The sequence below is a fragment of the Lipotes vexillifer genome, unplaced genomic scaffold (genome assembly GCF_000442215.2).
Source record: "Lipotes vexillifer unplaced genomic scaffold, Lipotes_vexillifer_v1.1 scaffold271, whole genome shotgun sequence".
In the NCBI taxonomy this organism is placed as follows: Eukaryota; Metazoa; Chordata; class Mammalia; order Artiodactyla; family Lipotidae; genus Lipotes; species Lipotes vexillifer.
Genome location: NW_006780882.1, coordinates 1,843,007 through 1,866,846, shown reverse-complemented (window position 1 = coordinate 1,866,846; position 23,840 = coordinate 1,843,007). Strand labels below are relative to the sequence as shown.

Sequence of the window (23,840 nt, the reverse complement as noted above, 5' to 3'; positions counted from 1 at the left end):
AAAGATGCTCGACATCACTAATTATTAGAGAAATGCAGATCGAAACTACAATGAGGTATCACCTCACACGGGTCAGAATGGCCATCATCAAAAAATCTACAAACAATAAATGCTGGAGAGGGTGTGGAGAAAAGGGAACCCTCTTGCACTGTTGGTGGGAATGTAAATTGATACAGCCACTATGGAGAACAGTATGGAGGTTCCTTAAAAAACTAAAAATAGAACTACCATACAACTCAGCAATCCCACTACTGGGCATATACCCTGAGAAAACCATAATTCAAAAAGAGTCATGTACCACAATGTTCTTTGCAGCTCTATTTACAATAGCCAAGACATGGAAGCAACCTAAGTGTCCATCAACAGATGAATGGATAAAGAAAATGTGGCACATATATACAATGGAATATTACTCAGCCATACAAAGAAACGAAATTGAGTTATTTGTAGTGAGGTGGATGGATCTAGAGACTGTCATACAGAGTGAAGTAAGTCAGGAAGATAAAAAGAAATACCGTATGCTAACACATATATATGGAATCTAAGAAAAAAAAAAAAGGTCGTGAAGAACCTAGGGGCAAGACGGGAATAAAGACACAGACCTACAAGAGAATGGACTTGAGGACATGGTGGGGGGAAGGGTAAGCTGGGTTAAAGTGAGAGAGTGGTGTGGACATATATACTCTATCAAACGTAAAATAGATAGCTAGTGGGAAGCAGCCGCATAGCACAGGGAGATCAGTCCAGTGCTTTGTGACCACCTAGAGGGGTGGGATAGGGAGGGTGGGAGGGAGGGAGACGCAAGATGGAAGAGATATGGGGATATATGTATATGTATAAGTGATTCACTTTGTTATAAAGCAGAAACTAACACACCATTGTAAAGCAATTATACTCCAATAAAGATGTTAAAAAAAATTCCTGCCACTTTTATACAATCATATATACGTATTTATTCATACTTGTTCTTGATTCTTAAGAGATATGAATTGAATAATATTATCTTTACTTTTCTCAGTCAACAGTGCACTCTATAAGACAAATACCTATACGTATAAATATATTACAACCACAGTAAAATTCCATAATAGGAATATGATCAGAATAATTATTGGCATAAATAGGATACAGTTATTAGATCTAGCTGGGATTGTTAGGAAATATGAAGGATATAGCATTTAAGAAGAAATATATAGTAAGAATTTAACAGACTGAAAGAGAGAAGGTTGGTTGAAGAGTGCCGCAATCCTGAATTATACACATGTATTTATGTATGTATGTGTGTGCTTTTGAGTAGAGAGGCAATATCATAAATCAATATGTTTAAAAAATAACTTTGTTAAGTTGGTAAACACTGAAGTAGAGAGATGTGGCACAAACCCAGGGCATTTGTTTGGAATAAACAAACAGAGCCAGAATTGAGAAATACACAGCAGCAGAATGGAAAGGACTTTGTGATCTATTGGATTCAGAGATAAGATAAAGAGCATGTGAAGAAATTATTTAAGTAGGAGATGGTTTTTCTGTTGATATGCTGAAATTTGAGTGGAAATGAGCAAATTATGGCTGAAAATATAGGGAGCCTCAAAGAGAAGTCAGAGTCAAAAAACATTTCCTAGAGACATTTAATGATAGAAGTGACACATGAAACTTGAGGCATGCATGAAATTAATCAGATTAAAGAGGGCATAATGCTTTAATTTTGAATGTAAGAAAATCCAGGAGGGGGAATGAACAAAGGTATACGGAGAAGCTTAAAAATCACCACCTCAAACCTTTAATACATATATTTCTGACAATGGTGTATATTTTTAACCACAGTTGTGTAGGTATCCTAAATTCTCATTTATGTCACATGGTTTAAATCTTTCATATTTGCCTTATTATTGGTCTTAACATTTATATAGGCAAAGAAATTGGACTTATACAGTATTTGAAAGTTAAACACGATATAAATAATACTGAAACCATGGAAACAAAATATTTTGCACATAAGATATCTATTTTATTAACAAATATTGGACACAATAAATTATATCCTTTAACAAATAATGTTTCATGGATTGCTAGTTTTATAGAAAAGTAAATGCAAAAATGGCTATATCATTTTTTTATGTATAAAGGGGATAAAAAAATTAATCTCTTCCCTCAAGCAGCTCTGTGTATAATGAAGAATTATACTACTTGAAGTAAAATGAATGATAGACTTATGCACACGATGATATACAAATGTGTAAGATGGGCACCAAATGATTACAGAGCAGATCTGAGAGGATGTAGAAGGAATTAATATCAATATTGATTTCTGAAACCTCTAAGAAGAGTTAGCCAGTGAAACAGCAAATGTGTACCAAAATATTTTAGACCATTGAAAAAACATAATGTATTATTTAAAGAATCGTGAAAAAATGCAAGTGCAAAAACAAGAAAATATTTCATCAAAAAATGACTTCAAGTTGTCCTTGAAAGAATGAAGAATAGAATTTATGTAAAGGGGGATTAGGAGCAGTGGGAAAATGAAACATTTTAGTCATAAGCAACAAGATAGGGAAGGGATATGTGGTGTTCAATTATAAAATACAGTCAATTAAAGAAAATTTAAACCATTGTATACATTAATGCATTAACATATGATGAATATTTAGAAATAAAATTTGTAGATCAATGAATTTGGTGCTATTGAAAAAATTAATTTTGATTAAGTTTATTTTCTAGACTAGTCTCACAATGTTTCAAAAAAATCTGTGAAAAATCAAACTTTTGGTTAAATAAGTATTCCCAGGTGAATTTGAATTTCAAACATTTTTCAGGCCTAGTTTGTAAGATGTTGCATATATTTATAATTTATAATAAAACCTCAGGTGTGGCCCATTTTTGTGAAATTATTGGGCAATATCAATGAGAATTATCCATCTACTATGTTTTGTTAGGTGGGTCAGAAATTACATAGACAAGGGCAAAAGAAAGCTTTACATGATTAATGGAGGTTTTAAGGGACTATTAAATGTACTCCATAAAATGAATGTACAACGGAAGGTTATTGATGCACTTGAAACGTGCACTCTTGCCAAGATCTACATCATGTTTACTATGTAATGGAAGTAGTGGTTATATAAATCACATATATTAAAAATACATATTTTTGAGAATCAGGAACACTTTTTACTCTGACAATCATTAAGTAATATAAATGGGTTTTTGTTTCATAGTTCATTTGGAATTGGTTTGGTTGGAATTTTCAATACTGGCAAGTGAATGACAAGACAAGGCAAAGCCTGTCAAGCCATCCATTTCCAAACTGAAGCCCCATCTGCACTGGCCCAGTTTGGCTTGGGCATGGACTGGAAGGCAGGAGAAGTCTTAATTTTGCATATGGATCAAATCACTAATTAATATGATATACTGGAAATTTCTGATTTCCAGATCTAGATTTTGGTAATTAAAGTCAACATAAGACTACTATTTGAAGATGAACAGAGAAGGCAAAGCATACTGGCAATGAAGAAAGTCTAAAGGAACAGTGGGAGACAAAGGAAAAATAAGTTTTTTATTACATCTTGCATGTTGTACTTATTTAGACTAATGGTAACATGATGTGGGATAGTCTGAAAGTTCAGGAAGCTGAGCTATCCCCTCTATGATATTATTTTTTTTTCTATGAAATATGAGACATGGTCATATGAGATATGGTTTTTGCTTTTATTACCTTTTTATTTTCCATAGATAAGGCAAGATCATTTTGTGTGCTATTATACTTGCTTGAGTAATTAAAACACTAAAATATTTATAAAGCAACATTTTACTTCTCTGTAATTAGATGGTAAATCACACACACACATATACACAAGATCACTATTTGAACAATTTAATGTCTGACTTCAATCACTGAATCAGCAGTTTTATAGTAATATGCATTTATTTTCTAAATTTTATTTGTTTTTGTTTATGAAGTTTTTATTTACTTATTTTTTGTTTTTTAAAAGTGTACAACTTGGTGCTTTTTACTTTACACAGAAAGTTGTGCAACCATCTCTACTAATTCTAGAATATTTTTATCATTCCAAAAAGAAACCGCATACCCATGAGCAGCTATTCCCCAGCTCCTCTCAATTGCATCCTCCACTCCCATGCATAATTTTATCTACTTTCTGTCTCTGTAGATTTGTCTATCTGTACACTCCATAAAATGTAGTAATACAATATGTAATCTTTTATAACTAGCTTGTTTAACTTAGCACAGTATCTTTAAAGGTTAATCCATTTTGTAGCATGTATCAAAAAATAGTTCACTTTTATAAATTGACATACATTTGACATACAATATTATGTTAGTTTCAGGTCTAGAGCATAGTAATTTGACATTTAAATTCATCACTAAAAGATCACTACAGTAAATCTATTGACCATCTATCCTCATACAAAGCCATGACAGTACCAGTGATGATATTCCCTACTCTGTACAATATGACACTGTGATTATTTATTTTATAACTGGAAGTATACACCTCTGAATTCCCTTCACTTATTTTGCCCATCCCCACCACCTTCTTCCCCTCTGGAAGCCACCCATTGTTTGTTCTCTGTATCTATGAGTCTGTTTCTGTTTTGTTTTATTTTTCTATTTTGTTTTTTAAATACCAAATATAAGTGAGATCATATGATATTTGTCTTTTTCTGTCTGGCTAATTTTACTTAGTGTAATACCCTCTAGATCCATCCATGTTGTAGCAAATGGCAGGATTTCATTCTTTTTATGGCTGAGTGATATTCCATTGTATATATGTACCACATCTTCTTTATCCATTCATCTCTTGATGTTCATTTAGGTTGCTTTAATTTCTTGGCTATTGTAACTAATGTTGCAATTAACATATGGGTGCATATATCTTTTTGAATTAGTGTTTTTGTTTTCTTTGGGTATATATCCAGAATTGAAATTGCTGGATCATCAACACTTATTTTTTGGCTTTTTGATGGTAACCATTCAGACAGGTGTGGGACAATATCTCATGGTTTTGATATTTATTTCCCTAATGATTAGTGTTGTTGAGCATCTTTTCACGTGCCTGTTGGTCATCTGTACTTCTTCAGAAAAATGTCTTTTCAGGTCCTACGCCTATTATTCAATTTTTTTTTGGGGGGGGATTTTATGAGTTCTTCAAGTATTTTGGGTATTAACCCTTTACCAGATATATCATTTGGAAATATCTTCAATTCAGAAGTGTTTTTTAAAAAAAATTTTAATAGTCTCATCTGCTTATTTTTGTTTTTGTTTCCCTTGCTGGAGGAGACATATCCAAAGAAATATTGCTAAGATAGATTTTAAAGAGCACACCACCTATATTTTCCTCTAGTAATTTTGTGGTTTCAGGTCTTAAATTTAAGTCTTTAAGCCATTTTGAGTCTATTTTTGTATATCATGTGAGAAAGTGGTCCAGTTTCATTATTTTTCATGTACCTATCTGGTTTTCCCAGCACCATTTATTGAAGAGGTGATCTTTCCCCCACTGGGTATTCTTGCCTCCTTTGTTGTAGATTAATTTACCATAAGTGCATGGGTTTATTTCTGGGGGGTTTCTATTTTGTTCCATTGATCTACTGATCTAACAGTACCATTGACCTAACAGTACCATACAGTTTTCATTACTGTAACTTTGTAGTAAAATTTGAAATCCATGAGCATGATACTTCCAGCTTTGTTCTTCTTTCTCAAAATTTCTTTTGCTATTAGTGGTCTTTTATGGTTCCATACAAATTTTAGGATTATTTGTTCCAGTTTTGTGAAAAATGCTATTTGTATTTTAAAAAGATTACATTAAATCTGTAGATTGCCTTGGGTAGAATATTTAACAATATTAATTCTTTTAATCCATGAGCATGGTATATCTTTCCATTTGTTTGTAAGCTTTCAATTTCTTTTATCAATGTCTTTTAGTTTTCAGAGTACAGGTTTTCACCTCCTTGGTTACACTTATTTCCAGGTATTTTATTATTTTTGATCGAATTGTACAGAGGATTGTTTTCTTAATTTTTCTTCCAACAGTTATTATTAGTGTGTAGAAATGCAACAAATTTCTGTAAATTAATTTGGTATCCTACATCTTTACTGAATTAATTTATTAGTTCTAATAGTTTTTTTTTTTTTTTTGGTGGAGTCTTCAGGATTTTCTATGTATAAGATTATGTCATCTGAAAAGAATAACAGTTTTATGTCTTCCTTTCTAATTTGGGTTTTTTTTACTTATTTTTCTTGTCAGATTGCTGTGGCTAGGACTTTCAATACTATGTTGAATAAAAATGATGAGAGTGGGCATCCTTGTCTTGTATCTGATGTTAGAGGAAACGCTTTCATCTTTTTACCACTGACTGTGATGTTGGCTGTGGGTTTGTCATATATAGCTTTTGTTATGTTGCGATATGCTTCCTTTATACCCACTTCGTTAATAGTTTTTATCATAAATGAATGTTGAATTTTGTCAATAGCTTTTTCTGTATGTATTGAGATGATCATATGATTTTTATCCTATGATAATGTGATGCATCACATTGATTGATTTGTGGATTTAGAACCGTACTTGCATTCCTGATATAAATTCCACTTGGTCATGGTATATGAACCTTTTAATATATTGTTTAATTTGGCTTGCCAATGTTTTGTTGAGGACTTTTGCATCTATGTTAATCAGGGATATAGTCCTGTAAATTGATGCTGGCCTCACAGAATGAGTTTGGAAGAGTCCCTTCCTCTTAAGTGTTTTGGAATATTTTGAGACAAATAGGTATTAACTTTTCTTTAAATGTTTGTTAAAATCCACTTGTGAAGCTCCCTGGTCCTGGACTTTTGTTTATTGGGAGTTTTTTTATTACAGATTAAACTTCATTACTAGTAATTGGTCTGTTCAGATTTTCTATTTTTTTCTGATTCAGTCTTGGAAGAATGCAGTGCTTCTAGGAATGTATTCATTTCTTCTAGGTTGTCCAATTTTTTGGCATATAATTTTTTGTCATAATCTCTTATGATCCTTTGTATTTCTGTGGTATCAGTTGTAACTTCTCCCATTTCATTTTTGTTTTTATTCATTTTAATTTCTTTTCTTCTTGATGTGTCTGGCTAGAGGTTTAAAAATTTTATTTATCTTTTCAAAGAACTAAATCTTAGTTTCATTGATCTTTTCTGTTTTTTTTTTTTTAATCCTCTATTTCTTCTTGGCTCTGTGCTATTTTCTTCCTTCTAGTAACTTTAAGTTTTGCTTATTCTTCTTTTTATCATTCCTTTAGGTGTAAAGTTAGATTGGTTATTTGAGATTTTTCTTGTTTTCTGAGGTAGGCCTATATCATTATAATTTTCCCACTTAGAACTGCTTCTGCTGTTTCACATAGGTTTTGGAATGCTGTGTTTCCATTTTCAAACTCTGTGGTTGTAATTTCCCTCCTGTTTGCCAGTTATCATCCTGGGGGTGTGGGTCTTGAGTATAACTCATCTCCTCCCCTTCTACCCATCTTGTCGTGGTCCCTTCTTTATATCTTTAGTTTCAGAAAATCTTTTCTATAATACTTTAGGTTGTCCTCATAGATAGTTGCTCTGTAAGTAGTTGCAGTTTTGGTGTGCCCAAATGATGAGATAAGTTTAAGTCCTTTCTACTCTGCCATCTTGACTCTCCTCTCTATTTTCTAAAGTTGAAATGTAAATGTAATATTTCAAGTAATCATCTCCTTAAGTGGTCTCAAGTATATGCTTTCAAGTTCTTAAAAATGTTTAACATTCTTATCAGTTTGAAATAATTTCTACTTAGGTCTAATTACCTCCACCTTAGTTATTTGTTATGTATAGATACTTTTTATGTGCAACTGAACATTGACTTCTTATGTATTGTTTTTCAGTAACTTTAGATTAGTTATTACTATAAGCATAAAATAATGTATTTCAAAAGAGAAGTTGTAATGGATTATTCCATCTTCTTTTTATTTTCTATTCTTATGGCTGAATGTTATCACAGTGCTGTATAATTCATTCACTCATTTAATGTATTTATTCAGGTCCTATAATCTTTATTTCTGATTAAACTGTAACATATTAATTTGTATTTTGTTAATTAAATATATATCTTTTGGTGTTTTCATCAATACTTGGAAATTTTCTCAAAGAAAAAGGAAGGGAAATATATATCCTTTGTCCTTAGGTATTAATGAATGTGCACACATGCACACACACACACGCAGTGCAAGTTCTAATAATAAAAGTATAATTTTTTGAGTAGCGTTAGTTATTTAGAGGATGCCCACTTAGCCTATAATTAAGTAACAGATACTTTTACCTTGGAATTAACAGGGCACATTATCTTTAAGAAGCTAGAGAATTTGATCACTATAATTCTACCTTAGTTCACTACATGCAGTTTTCTCCTTTTCTATGGGAACATGGTTATTTTTGTTCAGCCTAGCATGCATATTTGATAACTATGTAAGTATATATTCTTATTGACTCTGTGAATAATTTCTTGTCACCTGTCTTCTATCTTAATGTGTGTTGTAGAGGTAGCGCCATTAAGATGTTTCATATGTGTCAAAAGTAGGATGTCCAGAAAATGATGGCAGTGTAATTACATGGTACATCATAAGCAATCCAACTTTGGCACAGGTGAAGATTTACTTCAGTTTTGAATTAATCTTAATGACCCTAGCTTTATTGCTGTTGAGTTTCTAGAAATGATAAAATGTCAAATCATTGGAAATAAAATGACAGAACCTAAACAATCTGACAAGACTAATGCATAGTTTCTCTGACTTGTTCCATGTTCTGTAGACTTTATTGCCAACTACAATGTTCTACTGAGAAATGCTTGTCTTAATGAATGAATCTTCCACCTTACTACAATGTATATCTGTTATGCAAAGAACAGAAAATTCAGTGCTCTCTATGTGTTTGTTTTATGTACACTAAAACCTCAATGTAGAAAACAGATGTAAGTGGAAAACACTGTTTTAGTTCTATTATATCTTAATTTTAGTAGGGTATGTTAGTGGAATGCTATTAAGTCCATCTTTTTAGGACCAGACTAATATTTCAATTTAATGACAAGTTTTCCAATGCTGTTAGATAATTATGAATTTTGCAGGCAAACTACATGCTGACAACTTTTTCTAAAACTTCTACTTAACTTATATTGATAGAGGATTGCAAAGTATGGCTGTCTTCACATTTATTGTTATTAGCCTCATAAAATTGTTCTTTTATAAAACATAAAACTCATATCTCAGCCTATAGTCTTGAAAAGGCATACAGTCTTTCATCTATAGTCTGTATTACCTGATGTCCTTTAGCTAGCCTCTCAGAGTTTAAATTTTTTTCTGACATTGAAAGGTCTCAATTCTGGCTAAACTCTTCACCTTCACTAACTATAAGCCTAAGTGATGACACCAGACTAGATTATTTCCCTTGATTTTTTGATTCTATTATTTTTACTTTTAAATGTTCAAATGAAAAGCGAACTCATAAACCTAACATGTAACCTAAAGCTGCTCCCCCCGAATAGCTTGGATAAAGTAAGCAGAAATTTTCCAAGCTTTTACGTTAGATGCCCATATTTTCCTAAAGATTCCATTCAACCCTCCCCTTTCCCCAGTGATGCAACACCATCACCATCATGCTCTGCTTGGTCATATTTTTAACTTGAAATCCACTACACTTGGCAGCTCCCCATCTCTCTCAAATCTCTGCCAGCTGTGTCTTCAGTAATTTTTAGTCATGTTTCCTAACTAAATATCCTGTTAGAGGAGCATTTATTTTCCAACATAGACCTCCAGTGCTCTATTTGGAAAAATTCAAGAACTTTCCTAACACTTACTGATGTACTGTTAGATTAGAACATGACAGATCACACTATAGATTCAAGGCTTTTGGTGTTTCTTCATTTCAATATCACAATCACACAATGAGACACAAAGGTTGTAGACACATTTCTGGTAAATCATAGGTGCTAAGAAAGGAAGAAAAAAGGAAATAAAAAATACTTCACATGTTCTATGCCTTGTCCTCTTTCTTTGGAATTTTTCACTGAGAAATTTAGTACACCTTTATATAACTGTGTCACATGCTTTCTTGCCACATTAAACAGGAATTCAGGCATCCTTCTGTTTGCTAATATCTCAGGAGTGCTTCAGTAGGATCAGGGTTTAATATGGCTATTGTGAAACACATGCTCTATAGAAACTACGTTGCAAAAGCCACATTATGTCCTGCTTACTAATCATGGCTATTTGAACTCAGACAAATTCCCCTTGGATATCTGTCTTTACCCTTTTTGGAGGCAATAGGTATACAATGTAACCCATAATTTTATACTTTGTCTTTGCTCGTGTTTTCTCAAATTCAAACCGTGCTTTGAGTTCACAAACATTGGACAACTCTATAGGATAGCCACTCTCTTAAGTGTTTAGGGAATAAAACCTAATGAAGCATAATTATAGTCTACGAAAAGTTGCTAGTTTGATAAATAAATATGAATTCTTCAACCAAAATTATTTTATAATGTCTACATAACACTCCATTGTTACCACTTGAAGTATTTTTATTTGGTATCTATTTATTTATTTAACATTTACATTTTCTCTTTTAGAGAGATTTCTCATATCTTGTTTGAAGGCAGCTATACTGTTAATTAACTATTAAGTTAACTAATTAAGCAAGTATTTTATACCACTGTAAAATGTACTTTCTGTCTATTATATGGAAACAAAAAATTTTAGGTAAATACTTAGCTCTCTCGAGACTAAACATATTATATGTCCCACTGAGGTCATGTCCATTGGATGGATATAAATAAGGCTGATTTTAACATTATAGGAGCAAAAGGTAGATATCCTTTTTGGGGGCAGGGGGTAGAAAGGCAGATGGCAAGATTTAAGTGCTTCCTAGGTTAATGAAATTGGAAAATTTTGTAACTGGCTGTGAAACAACGATAGACCTCTAAAAATAACTGGGAATAAAGGATAGACTATTTGGCAGAATCTCCATAAAATGTGAATGATTATTTTTTCTCATATCTCAAAGGAAACAATTGTAATACTGTAATGTAGCTTGTTGAATGAACTTCAGCACCCAAAAAACATATTAAAACCTTCCTAATTTAATTGCTATAAATGTAACTGGAATTTCAAATCAAATTAATTACCCTGATTGCTTTACCCATGGAGAAGTAGAATCCAAAATCTACTAACAGAAGCTTAAACTGGTGTCAATATTAATTTAAACTTTATATTTTTGTGTTTAGTTTTGCTTTAGCATTTACATTTCCTCCTATTTTCTTTCTTTCCATTTTTTGATTTAAACAGACTGCTGTTTAACCTATTAATATTTATATTGGTGAGATATCAGTAAAATAGCCCATATTTTTTTCTTCACGTTATACCTTATAAAAATTTGTAAACTCTTTTAAACAATGTATATATTTTCATTTTTGTGGGATACCATAATTTTTCTTGAGTCTATTATATTTTATATAAATAAAGATTTTTATAGGTTTTTCTGACTCAGTATCAAATTTATAGTGATGTCGGTGCTCCGCCTGGTGGTACACAATAAGCATTTTACTTTTCTCTTTTCCTTAACGTTAAAAAATTGGGAGATAGAACTTTATATCCTGACTTTAAAAGTGTGTAAAAGTACCTGGAAGGGAATCTACTAAAAATTTACTAAGTATAAGTTGAATATTAGTCTGTAGTATACTATACTTAAATCCATTATAGATTAAATATATGTACATATATTTAATACATAGATATAAATTATATATATATATACATATACACATCATTTTACAAGTAATTTTTAGTTTAATGATTTATACTTATTGAGGAAATAGTTCATCTATTATTATATTCCTTTACATATATGTTTTATATTTTTGTATGTTAGGACACATAGCCTTATTTTTCTATAAATATCTAAATATCTGTCTTCTATCTATCTATGGATCTATCTATCAACTATCTATGTATCTTTTTAATCTATGTCTTGTATCCTGGATTCTTTTGCATTAGTATCAATTTATTTCATGAGTATTCCCACCTTCACATTTGATACTGGTTACACTTAGATGGTGCTAGTATGTAAAATATTTCTTCACAGTAATTTTAATTTAACACTTTCTACTATTTATAATGACAAATTGAAATTCTACAACAGAATCTATTGAAGTGAAAAGTGAATTATTACTCCTAATTATAATATTTAATTGGACAGCAAATTGCCTTTCAATTTTGCACTATTATGTTTTAGAGTTGATTTCTTTTCTGTAGACTATATTTTCAAGGCTGGTAATCTTATTATGTACTTTACTAACTCCACTGTATACAAAAATTATATATATCTTATCAGGCATTTTCCATCTGAAAGTTCCTGAGTCGTCCCCTATTGGCTCAGCTATTGGAAGAATAAGAGCTGTGGACCCTGATTTTGGACAAAATGCGGAAATTGAATACAGTATTGTTCCAGGAGATGGGGGAAATTTGTTTGACATCGTCACAGATGAGAATACACAAGAAGGAGTCCTCAAATTGAAAAAGGTACATAGACACGTTTTTCAAAGTAGATTACCCAATAAAAATTGATGAACAGAAAGACTAAAACTTGAAAATGGCAGAAATTTAAATTTTCCTTCAATGAGCAATATTTTAAATTAAAAAAAGGCCAGGTGACTATGAAGTATTCACTCCCAGAGACACTTTTATTCTGTGATTCACCAGGTATATATTTTGTGTTGAAAAAATTAGGCCTATTAATTTGCTTAAATCCTTAAAAAATTCTTACCAGAGTCTAATTTTAATTTAATTTTTTAATGTTATCAACTCAGACGAAAAGGTTAATTTAAAAATAAGATCTAGAAGTAAACTCTATGCACACCAGGCTTGGTCTTGCCCCTTTTATTACTTTTCTGAGAATATAAGTATCTAATTCACACATTGTTTGTGAGCCTGGACCTCAGACTGGAGGAACTCTGATATGGGCTAGCACTGCTACTGGCAAGTGGACGAAATGAGAATGGGTAGCGTTGGGTTTGAGGGGCTATGACAAGGGAAGTGAACAGAAAAATTAACGAGAAGGAGGGAGAGGACAAAAAGGTGGAATGCGGTGGGAAGCCTTCGAGTAATGTTAAATTGTTTTATATAAAAGAGGATGGAGAGCAAAATTCAAAATATTGGAAATGAATCCTTATCTCAGTGTATGTAGTTTGTTTTTTGTCAGGTAGGGGCATGATGAAGAAGAATGTAAATATGAGAAAGAGAAAAATCATGACTGTATTTGGGGTGTGTAGATTATTTCTATAACAATGAGGTAAATTATAGGAATTTCCAATAATACAGCGCAGGCAAAAAAGTGAACTTCATTTAATTTAGTACAGTTTTTGCCTCTCCCTATTATAGCAAAGTGCACTCAATTTATCCCAAAAGGTGGTATACCATTCACATTTAATTTTGATACTTGTGATTATTTTAACCTGCAAAAAGTATTTTAACATTCAGTCCCATTAATCATGCTGCTGTTTCCATATTTGTTCAGGAACTCTGAATTTTATCAAAGAAACAACATATGTGGTAATAAAAATAATCCTGAAAAGAAAGTTTTCATATAGATGATTTATCAACTTTTAATTCCTACAATTGCAAGAAAATTGTGCTTTGTCTAGAAATTAATTTAATCACATGGTCCCATTCAGCAAAATTTTCATTTATGCTAAATTTTCAGAGTATACCTAGAAAAAAAAATTGTGTCAAATGTTTATTGCATTATTATTTTGTTGTGGTTTTGCTTGTTTTTCTTTTTTCTATTCAGTAACAAATCCCTTAAAATCTTGTCACAATTTTTTTTTAATGATTCAATATATAACAATGCTTAAAAGGTGTGGAGATATTAATTCATATTAAACAAATATAAATTCTCCTAGTAATATGAGAAATAATAGAAAATATTTTATATCAGTGATTCATAAAACTTAAGTTTGAAACTAAATATATTTACAAAGTAAAATTGAGGTACAAAAGAGTTACATTTTGCATAATATATATACATTAATTTATATTTAGAGATACAATGAATGTATTTTATATTTGCACATAGGATTTTATATTTTGTATTGATTTACACTTATTTACCATCTATGCCAATAAATAATCAATGTCTAAGTGTCAATCTAGGAAAATGTATGGCATTCTTTTTTACGTTTTAACACAATTGAAAAGGGAGTAGTGTGCTAACTATAGAACTTTATATTACCATGTTAGAGTGGATTAATCATTGAAAGTAATGACGTAGTTATATAAATCAACTTTTTGTAAATACTTATTATGCATAATCACTAAAGCAAGAAGAATATATCTTCTGCCTTTTTAGTGTATGGAGATGTCATAAAGAGTGAAAGAGTCTTATTTATTTTGTATTCATTTTATTTTTTTGAAAAATTTCTAGTTTTTAACTAGATTAAAAGTGAGATTTGTGAAATTATAGTATACCTTGGTTTTCTGTGAACTAAATGAGGTTTTTATGAGGTAAGATACATACAACATATATATATATACATATATATATATACATATATATGTATATATATATATGTATGTTTATAAATACATATATTTTTCCTCCTGCAGTGGATAAATAACCGTTGCCCATTTTGCTGGCATAAAATTTGTTATCTAAATAAAGCTCAGGGTCCATAACTAAAATTCACTCCTTCATTCACCAAACATTGATGCGGCAACCACTAAATCCTAACCCATTCTGGACTCTGGGGGGCAGTGAAGGAAACAGACACATTCACTCTGCTCAAGCAGCTACTGTTCAACCGGGGAAGTTAGACAATAAGTAAATTTAAAAGCACTGTCAGTGTTAAATTTAAGTTTGCAAAGCACAAAGCAGGGTAAAAATAAGCAATTTAGAGGGCGGTGGCTATCCTACAGTGAGGTAGTCAGAAAAGACTTCTCTGTTAGGATGAAATTTCAGCAGAGACTTGAAGGAAGCAAAAGATGAGCCATAAGGTATCTGAGTGATGTGTGCTACAGAAAGACTGAGCAGCAATTGCAAAATCCCTGAAATGGGAGTGTACCGGGCAAGGAGGCCAGTGGGACTGAGTACAGTGAATGGAGGGGCCCATAGCTGGAGATAAGGTCAAATATGCCGACTAATGTCCCATCATGGAGATCCTTGCAGGCCAGGCAAAGGACTTGAATTAAATCATGATATGAGAAGACCGTGGCAAATTTCTATCTAAATTACCATTACCCTTGGTAAAGCCAGGATACGCTGACTTTTCTAAGGCGAGTCATGACTAGGGAATAAGGACAGAAATAGACCAGTTAAGAGACTATAGAAATACTCCAGGAAACCAATGATGGAGATATGGTCCCTGATCTTTATAGCAATGAAAATTGTGAGAAATGGTGAGATTCTGGCTAGATTTTAAAGGAATGGCCCAAGCATATTTTTATAAATATTCTTAACATCCGGTAAATTACATCAAACATTTGAATAGATGTGTTTTTAGCATTCTAATTTGTTTTACTCTCTAAATAAGGAGACACCAGAGGCAATCCATACCAGCTAACCTCTTATTCTGTAGGAAAAGAAAATTGCAACCTACAGACTACATTTATAAATCTTTAAAAAATAGCTCAGGGGAACATTTTTGTAACAAAATTTTGAAATTATCTATTTATCTATCTACCTACCTACCTATCTACATATCTGGTGTATGTATTATTTTGAGTAAATGTGTGTGTGTGTGTGCACACGCGCGTGCTCACATACATATATAGATATATGACTTGAATAAGTATGGCAGTATGTTTTTCTAAAAATAAAACAATGAGGAAATATTCTGTTCAATAAAGCCCATGAAAAGCTCAAAATTAATTTAAATAATGTAAATTCTGTATTTTTATTGAGGTATAATTGACACACAAAATTATATTAGTTTCAGGTGCAACATAATAATTCAAAATTTTATATATTGCAAAAGATCACCACAATAAGTCTAGTTAACATCCATCACCACACATAGTTACAAATTTTTTCTTGTGATGAGAATTTCTAAGATTTACTCTTTTTGCAACATTCACATATGCAATACAGTATTATTAACTTGTAGTCCCCATATAGTATCTTACATCCCTGTGATTTATTTACTTTATAACTGTAATTTTGTACCTGTTGACTCTCTTCACTCATTTCACCCACCACCCAACCCCCACTTCTGGCAACCACCAATCTATTCTCTGTAATCTATGAGCCTGTTTTATTCTTGTTATTTATTTTTTATGTTTTTGTCTTTTGTTTTAGATTTCATATATAAATGAAATCATATGATATTTGTCTTTCCCTGTCTGACTTATTTCACTTAGCATAATGCCTTCAAGGTCAATCTATGTTGTTATAAGTGGCAAGATTTTATTCTGTATCTCTATATCTCTAGGTTCCACATCCAAGGATTCAATCAACTGTGGATGGAAAATATTGGGGAAAAAATTTTTCAGAAAGTTCCAAAAGGCACAACTTGAAGTTGCTGCATACTGGCAACTATTTACATAGCATTTACTTGTATTAGGTATTACAAGTAATCTAGAGAATATTTAAAATATATGGAAGGCTGTGCATTGGGTATATGTAAATACCACTTCCTTTTATATAAGGAATTTGAGCATGCTTGGATTTTGGTATCTGCAGGGGTCCTGGAGCCAATCTCCCATGGATACCAAAGGATGATTGTATATACCACATTTTCTCTATCCATTCATCTCTCAACGGACATTTGGGTTGCTTCCATATCTTGGCTATTGTAAATAATGCTGCAATGAACATGGGGTTGCATATGTGTTTTTAAGTTAGTGTTTTGTTTTTTTTTTCCTTTGGATAAATACCCAGAAATAAAATTGCTGGATCATACAGCAGTTCTATTTTTAACTTTCTGAGGAAACTCCATACTGTTTTTCATAATAGCTACACCAATTTATACTTCCGCCAACAGTGCACAAAGATTTCTTTTTCCTCACAACCTCTCCAACACTCATTTTTTGTCTTTTTGATAATATCCAGTGTAGCATATATGAGGTGATGTCTCATTGTGTATTTTTTTTTTTTTTAGAAGATGTTGGGGGTAGGAATTTATTAATTAATTTATTTTTGCTGTGTTGTGTCTTCGTTTCTGTGCGAGGGCTTTCTCTAGTTGTGGCAAGCGGGGGCCACTCTTCATCACGGTGCGCGGGCCTCTCACTATCGTGGCCTCTCTTTTTGCGGAGCACAGGCTCCAGACGCGCAGGCTCAGTAGTTGTAGCTCACGGGCCTAGTTGATCCGCGGCATGGGCGATCCTCCCAGACCAGGGCTCGAACCTGTGTCCCCTGCATTAAAAGGCAGATTCTCAACCACTGCGCCACCAGGGAAGCCCTCATTGTGGTTTTGATTAACATTTCTCTGATGATTAGTGATGTTGAGCATCTTTTCATGTACCTGTTGGCCTACAGTTCTTTAGATATTTTTTGAGCGAACACTGTATTATAGGGCTATTTATGCATATGTTCAGAGAGTTCTCAGAAGACTTTATCTTGAACTTATTAAGAGTCCCAGAAGAAGTAGATGTAAAATCATAAATATGTATGTAAATATCAACAGCAGTATTTCGGTTCCATAATGATCTTAAAATTACTCTTTGGAAACTTCTCCCTGCAATATCTCAGCATAGAATTGCAATGAAGAGTTTTGATGTAAAACCAAATTCATACAGAAATTATGCTTTTAAGTATATTACATGCATCTAGAAAATCTAAAAATATATACTCTACATTTGAATATGTATCTGTTTTTGAATATAATGATATTCTTTGTTTTCGGAGCGTTTTTCTTTTTTAAGCTCACTTAAAAAATAAGTGAAAATACTTAATATTCTCTGAAGCACATATTCTCATTATAGTTTTATTTCCAAAATTTTTACTTACTTTCCCTTTACCATTTCCCCCCTCTCTCTTCTTTCTGCATGGAGGGAGGGTGTACGTGTATAAAAATGATGGTCATATTTGTATGAACTGAGAATGAAAAAAAGGCATTTTTATTTTATTTCTTTTAAACCTCAACTTGGATTCAGTTTATGAGCACTGTGACAGAATGGCATTTCACTGTGTCACTTTGAATTCAGAATAACATTATGCAACTTTATATATCTCTACAAGGCACAAGATATTGTTTATTTTTTTTTAAAGAAACAAACTATTCTTACTTTATACTTACGTCCTATTGCACTGAGGAAAGAATGAACAAATAAAAAGTGCCCTATATGTTGTTAAATATTATAGCAATAGAAACAATAAAAAAATTAGGGTAATATAACTTAAAAAAAATTTTGTCACATCTAAAAATTAGGCAATAGGTTACATTTAAAATAAGAGAGAGTAAGGTATTTTAAATTCAGCAATTTCATTCTTACATGAAAAGTTAAATGAAATACATTTTTAGTCAGTAGTTTTTATTTCCTACTGGATAAGTGAGAATAAATATATACTTATTGGATATAAATATAAAGTCACATGAATTAAAAACATTCAAGAACAGAAAATACATGTTTATTTATAGGCACACTGTGGTTTTCTTGCTACTGATTAAGAAATTTAGGCAATTAAATAGTGGGATGAATACTTAACTTGTACAAAAGAACAATTTTAATGTCTTGAATAATTTCTAAGCCAGTTCTATGCTATTTCTACAAAATATCTATCTGGAACTAACAAGTAATGATAACATCTATTTAAAATAAAGAATGGTAAAGTGATTTCCTATTTATTTTAAAATAAGTAAAACTTTTTTGGAATTAAAAAATCCTTACTATTTTGCTGTTACTTGGCAATATTATTTCATTTCAAATAACCATAACTGTGATCACAGTGAATCCAAGGTGAATTATTTTCTTTTTCCTTAAAAACAGAAGAGATAAAATATTTTATTCTTCACCAGAATTTTAAATAAATAGGTTAAACTCTCAACTGGTCTCATTGGACAATTTTATTTATGTCCCATTAGTCACTAAAACTCATTTTCATTTGACACTCTCAAATGGCAGGGGAGTGAATTCACATCAAATGATTTGGTAACATAGCACCATCATGTGGTTAATTTTTGAATAACTCTTAGAAAAAATAAAAATAAAATTAGGAATACCTTGTTTTATATAACCAAGCATACACCTCAATTTATTGTTTAAAATATTCCTGTTTTTGTCATACAAACATGAACATTTCAAAGAAAAATATGTGGTGTTTGTTTCTGTAAATATTATGCTCCTGTTTTTCTAAATATTTATCTTCATCTCTTTTTAAACATCTCACTCCCCTAGTCTCATCAACTCTCAACTAGCCCCCAAGTTGACATAACCAATGAACATTGTTTACTGCCTTGTAGACATTTCTAACTTGTGTGTGTTAGTCTTTTCACACTCAAAATGTCCAAAGCTGAATTCCATGTCTTCTCCCAACCAAAGCGTGCCTGTTCACATTTTCTCTTTCCTGGATAAGTCCCTACTTCCTCTCCAGTTCCTTAAAGCAGAAATCTAGGCTTATTCTTATGCTGCTTCCATTACCATGAACTCCCCTTTCCGAATAGGACGGGAAGCCTGATCACTGATTCCTTCTGAACTTGGATTAAAATTTCCCTTTCTCCTCTTCATGGGTTGACCTACAACCATCCTTGTTACGCTTTTCCACCACTTCAATGGCTATTTTCTGAGCCACACACCTTATGTTCATCCATTTACTTTATGAGTGAATGGTTGAAACCTACATCTGTTTATTTTTCTCGCACTCCTAATCTGTTTCTGACTCCTATCACTAGTAAGATAAAGAGCAAATAGTATATTTTCTATTATCATCTTCTTCATACACACACACACACACACACACACACACACACATTCACCTGCTACATTCCAACCACACCAAACTCATTGCAATTTCTACGGAAGATGCTGTGCTATTCTTCCTTTTGCATAGAAGGCACCACCCTACATGAGCATTTCTATTAATTTTTTCCTTTTCTTTAACATGGCTGTCACTCATGTCCCTCACCAAAGAATTCCTTGAGTCCCTCAGGGAAAGTTGATCCCTCCTTACTTTCTTCCCCAAATGTTACCATTTCTGTCCAAGCACCTATGAGACTTAAAGGTACTCATATTCTAAATGCATCTGTTTCTTTCTACTATAGTTTAAGCCCCTAAAGACACTTTGTCATATCTATATCTGTGTCGCCATGATAAAGGAAATGCTTAAAATATACAGGGTGTTTAAATTTCTTAAAAAAAAAATTCATGTTGGTTTATTGTTTTCGTTTCAGATGCAATACTTTTCTTAGTATGCACATACCATGCAGAGTTCAACATGTTTTTAAAGTATTTAGAAAAATATTGCTTTACTGATTATATAAATGAGAAATATGAAGCTCATTGGAGAAAAGTAAATTTTTCAAGACTACACAACTTGCAGTAAATTATAGAACATATTTGAAAAGCATATACTTTCAACTATTGGGAAGAACAATATATATTAGAGGTAAAACGTGAGAGTGGACATTCAAGAAGTTAAAAAGAATTCCCCCTCCCCCGATGGTCATGACTTACACTGCATGTGCCTATAAAACACATATCTTGCTTAGGCATTTGTAACAGTTGATGAACTCTTTTCTTTCTTAGGGAAAATATCACCACAAGCCCTCAAATAAAAGCACTAGATGTTCTTCCAATTCTTTTTTATTTTGTTTTATCTTAGTTACTGAATTTGTTCCAAAAATTATTGTCACTGAAATATGGCTTAGAAACAATGCCATGATTCTTAAGTTAATTCATTAAAATTATCAAAAATTTGCAGTTCTGCACAAAAACCTAGAGTTGATAACTTGCCCACAGAAAAACTAAATTCATTTCTAGTAAATAGTTCTGTAAAAATTTTTTTAGAGATAAGGTATATTAATTATATGTTTCTTCATTTTAATATTTTTACTTGACAGACACTTTTTGTCTGGTAATTCTATTGTTCTTTTAAGCTTTTAAAATTTTAGAACTGAAATACTGTTAAAATTTGTCAAAACTAAAATCTACATTTTAAAAATGGCCACATTTCACTGTTTCCCCTTTATGATGGGGCATTCTCATCTGATAATGTGACAACTTTTATCCATCAAATAACTGCTTGACATTTTTTGTATGTGTGACACTGAGTTGAATTTCTTCCTCAGTGATGACGGGATATACCAGACCCTCCCATAGCTCCCTCTCACATAAACACACACGCATTCTTCCCCATCTACCCCTGACACACACAATACACATCTGTCTTCCAAGTTTTGGATTTTTCCATAGCACTTATTACCACTTGGGTTGCTACCATTTGCTTATTTATCTTATGTCCCATTACACTATTTTCCTCATAAATCTTACCACTAACTGAAAAGTATTATTTACTTATTATTTGTTCTGGCTCTCCCTCTCTCTAAAAAAAAATGGACTTAATTTAACTCATGAACCAAGATATCCTCAATTCCTACTGTGACAAAATAAAATCTCATCAAATATTTGATTCAATTTACGCAGAATTAAATTGAATGAATCAATTAAAGAAGTAGGTACAGACATCATCTATGGATGATTTAATATGAGACTTGAGTAGTGGTAGAGTTTTAGACTAATTTATTAGCTAATAGGAAAGTCTAGCAAGGAGTAAATGAATTGACTACTGTATTGTTAAAAAAATTAAGTTTGAGGAACTTGATTTTCCTTTAAAATGATGCTTGATCTGAAAGTCTTATCTTTATAGTTCAGCCTCATATCATAAACCTCTCTTACAAGAGCTTGTTCCTAGTGTCTTTTTATCTTTGTTCAGCCTGGTATAAACCTGCTTCCTTGTTGCTTGTCTTCAAAAGCATCTTTTCTTTCAGATACATTTACAGCCTTCAGTTATTTGGGTTCATTGACAATTTTCCTTTCCATTGACTGTTAAGACCTACGATATGACTGGGAGAGTAGAGTCATTTCTAAAGGATACATTTTGTTAAGAGTGAGGACTTCACTGTGATGGTGAAAATGGCACATGTTCATCATAAAAAATGAACCAGTAAAGAAGAGCAGAAAGTAAAGAGCGATGAAAGCACGAGCAGTTGTGGGTCAGAGCATAGTATAAGTGAGTCTTCTGCTCAGGGTCTTCCAGGCTGAAATCAAGGTGTAGGCCGCTGCTGTGACTGATCTGAGGCACAGCGTTTTTTCCCAAGATTACTTGTTTTGGCAGAACTCATTTCTTTATGGCTTTATGACTGTGGGCCCTACTTTTTTGCTGGCTGTTGGTCAAGATCCAGTCTCAGTTCCCAGAGGCACCCCAGGCTCTTGCCAGGTGGGCTCCTACATCACAAATTTACTTCTTCAAGGCCAGGAGGAGATCATCTGTAGCACCTCCTTCTACTAAGCCTCACATGATTACATCAGACCCTTCAAGCAAAATCTCCCTTGTAGTTAACTGAATGTTAAGTGATTAAAGACCCTGATTATATTTCAATCATTTATTGTTCCATAAAACTTAACAAATTCAGGGGGTGATACCCCATTTGGTTCAGAGGCCCGTCACACACTCAAGGGCAGCAAATTTTACAAGAGATTATAGAAGAGATTATCTTGTCCTTGGGGGTGAGAATCTTGGGGACACCTTGGGAATTCTGTCTACCAAAGCTACTTTTCAAATTCCTCAAAATATAACTCTAGCTATCCATTTCACTCAACATTATCTGGAAACATGATGAGGTCTGGAAGAGCACAGGGAATTATTCCTTTGTATTTTATGCCCAAAATTTCTCATCCCTCTTTGAAATGAGAAAATATTTTGGTACTTTAATATTTTATGTAGTTTTTCATGACCTGGACCTCAGCAAAGTAAAAGCAGAGAAAGTGGCTAAAAACAAAGAACCAGAAAGATTATATCTTGCCCAATTTTTTCATTTTATATTCTAATGAACAATTAAATATATCCTACTCCATTTCTTTTTTTAATTTATTCATTTACTTTTATTTATTTGGTTGTTCCAGGTCTTAGTTGTGGCTTGCCAGCTCCTTAGTTGCAGCAGGTGGGCTCCTTAGTTACGGCATGCTAACTCTTAGTGGCAGCATGCATGTGGTCTAGTTCCCTGACCAGGGATTGAACCTGGACCCCCTGCATTGGGAGCACGGAATCTTAATCACTGCACCACCAGGGAAGTCCCTCCATTTCTTCACAGTTTAGGTTTCTTACTGTACAACTCCCTACGATATTAATTGTTTCCTGAAAATTCTGGTTTCACTAACCTTCCTTTATCGAAACATCCTGAGGAGAAAGGAACTACTCAACTAAATTCTAGTTAATCAATCATTTTCTTACTTTTCTAGAAAGGTTCATAAAACTGAATACACCCCAAGCAGTACCACAAAATTTTCTATTTATTGTGTGAGAGCTAAATTAGTTCCACTTCATAATAATGGATTTATTTCCTAACAATAATAAAAAATCCTGTTTCTTCTATACTTGTTTCAAATAAGAGGATTTTTGTTGATGGGGGAAATTTGTTTGACATCGTCACAGATGAGAATACACAAGAAGGAGTCCTCAAATTGAAAATTTTTGTTGATTGCAAAGTTAGATGAATTTCATTCCTCGGCACCATCCCACCCCACCCCCTCCACAAAGAGTGGAGGGTAGTCTGTCAGATGAGTCGGATAAAGTCAACTAGAGAGAGATTGGTGTTGATTTTTTTTTTTTTTTTTTTTGCTCTTTCTTAGCTATCCAGTTTTTTACAAAA

At 32.5% G+C, this 23,840-nt stretch overlaps 1 protein-coding gene across 2 annotated transcripts in view; it reads left to right on the top strand.

Annotated features, from left to right (window-relative positions):
- CDH12 (cadherin 12) overlaps positions 1-23,840 on the top strand; it is a 692,773-nt gene that overhangs the window by 621,841 nt on the left and 47,092 nt on the right. For both annotated transcript variants that reach the window (XM_007454262.1, XM_007454263.1), the window contains one exon: positions 12,377-12,564. In XM_007454262.1, the coding sequence (XP_007454324.1) occupies positions 12,377-12,564 (188 nt within the window). The remainder of the gene's footprint in view (positions 1-12,376; positions 12,565-23,840) is intronic.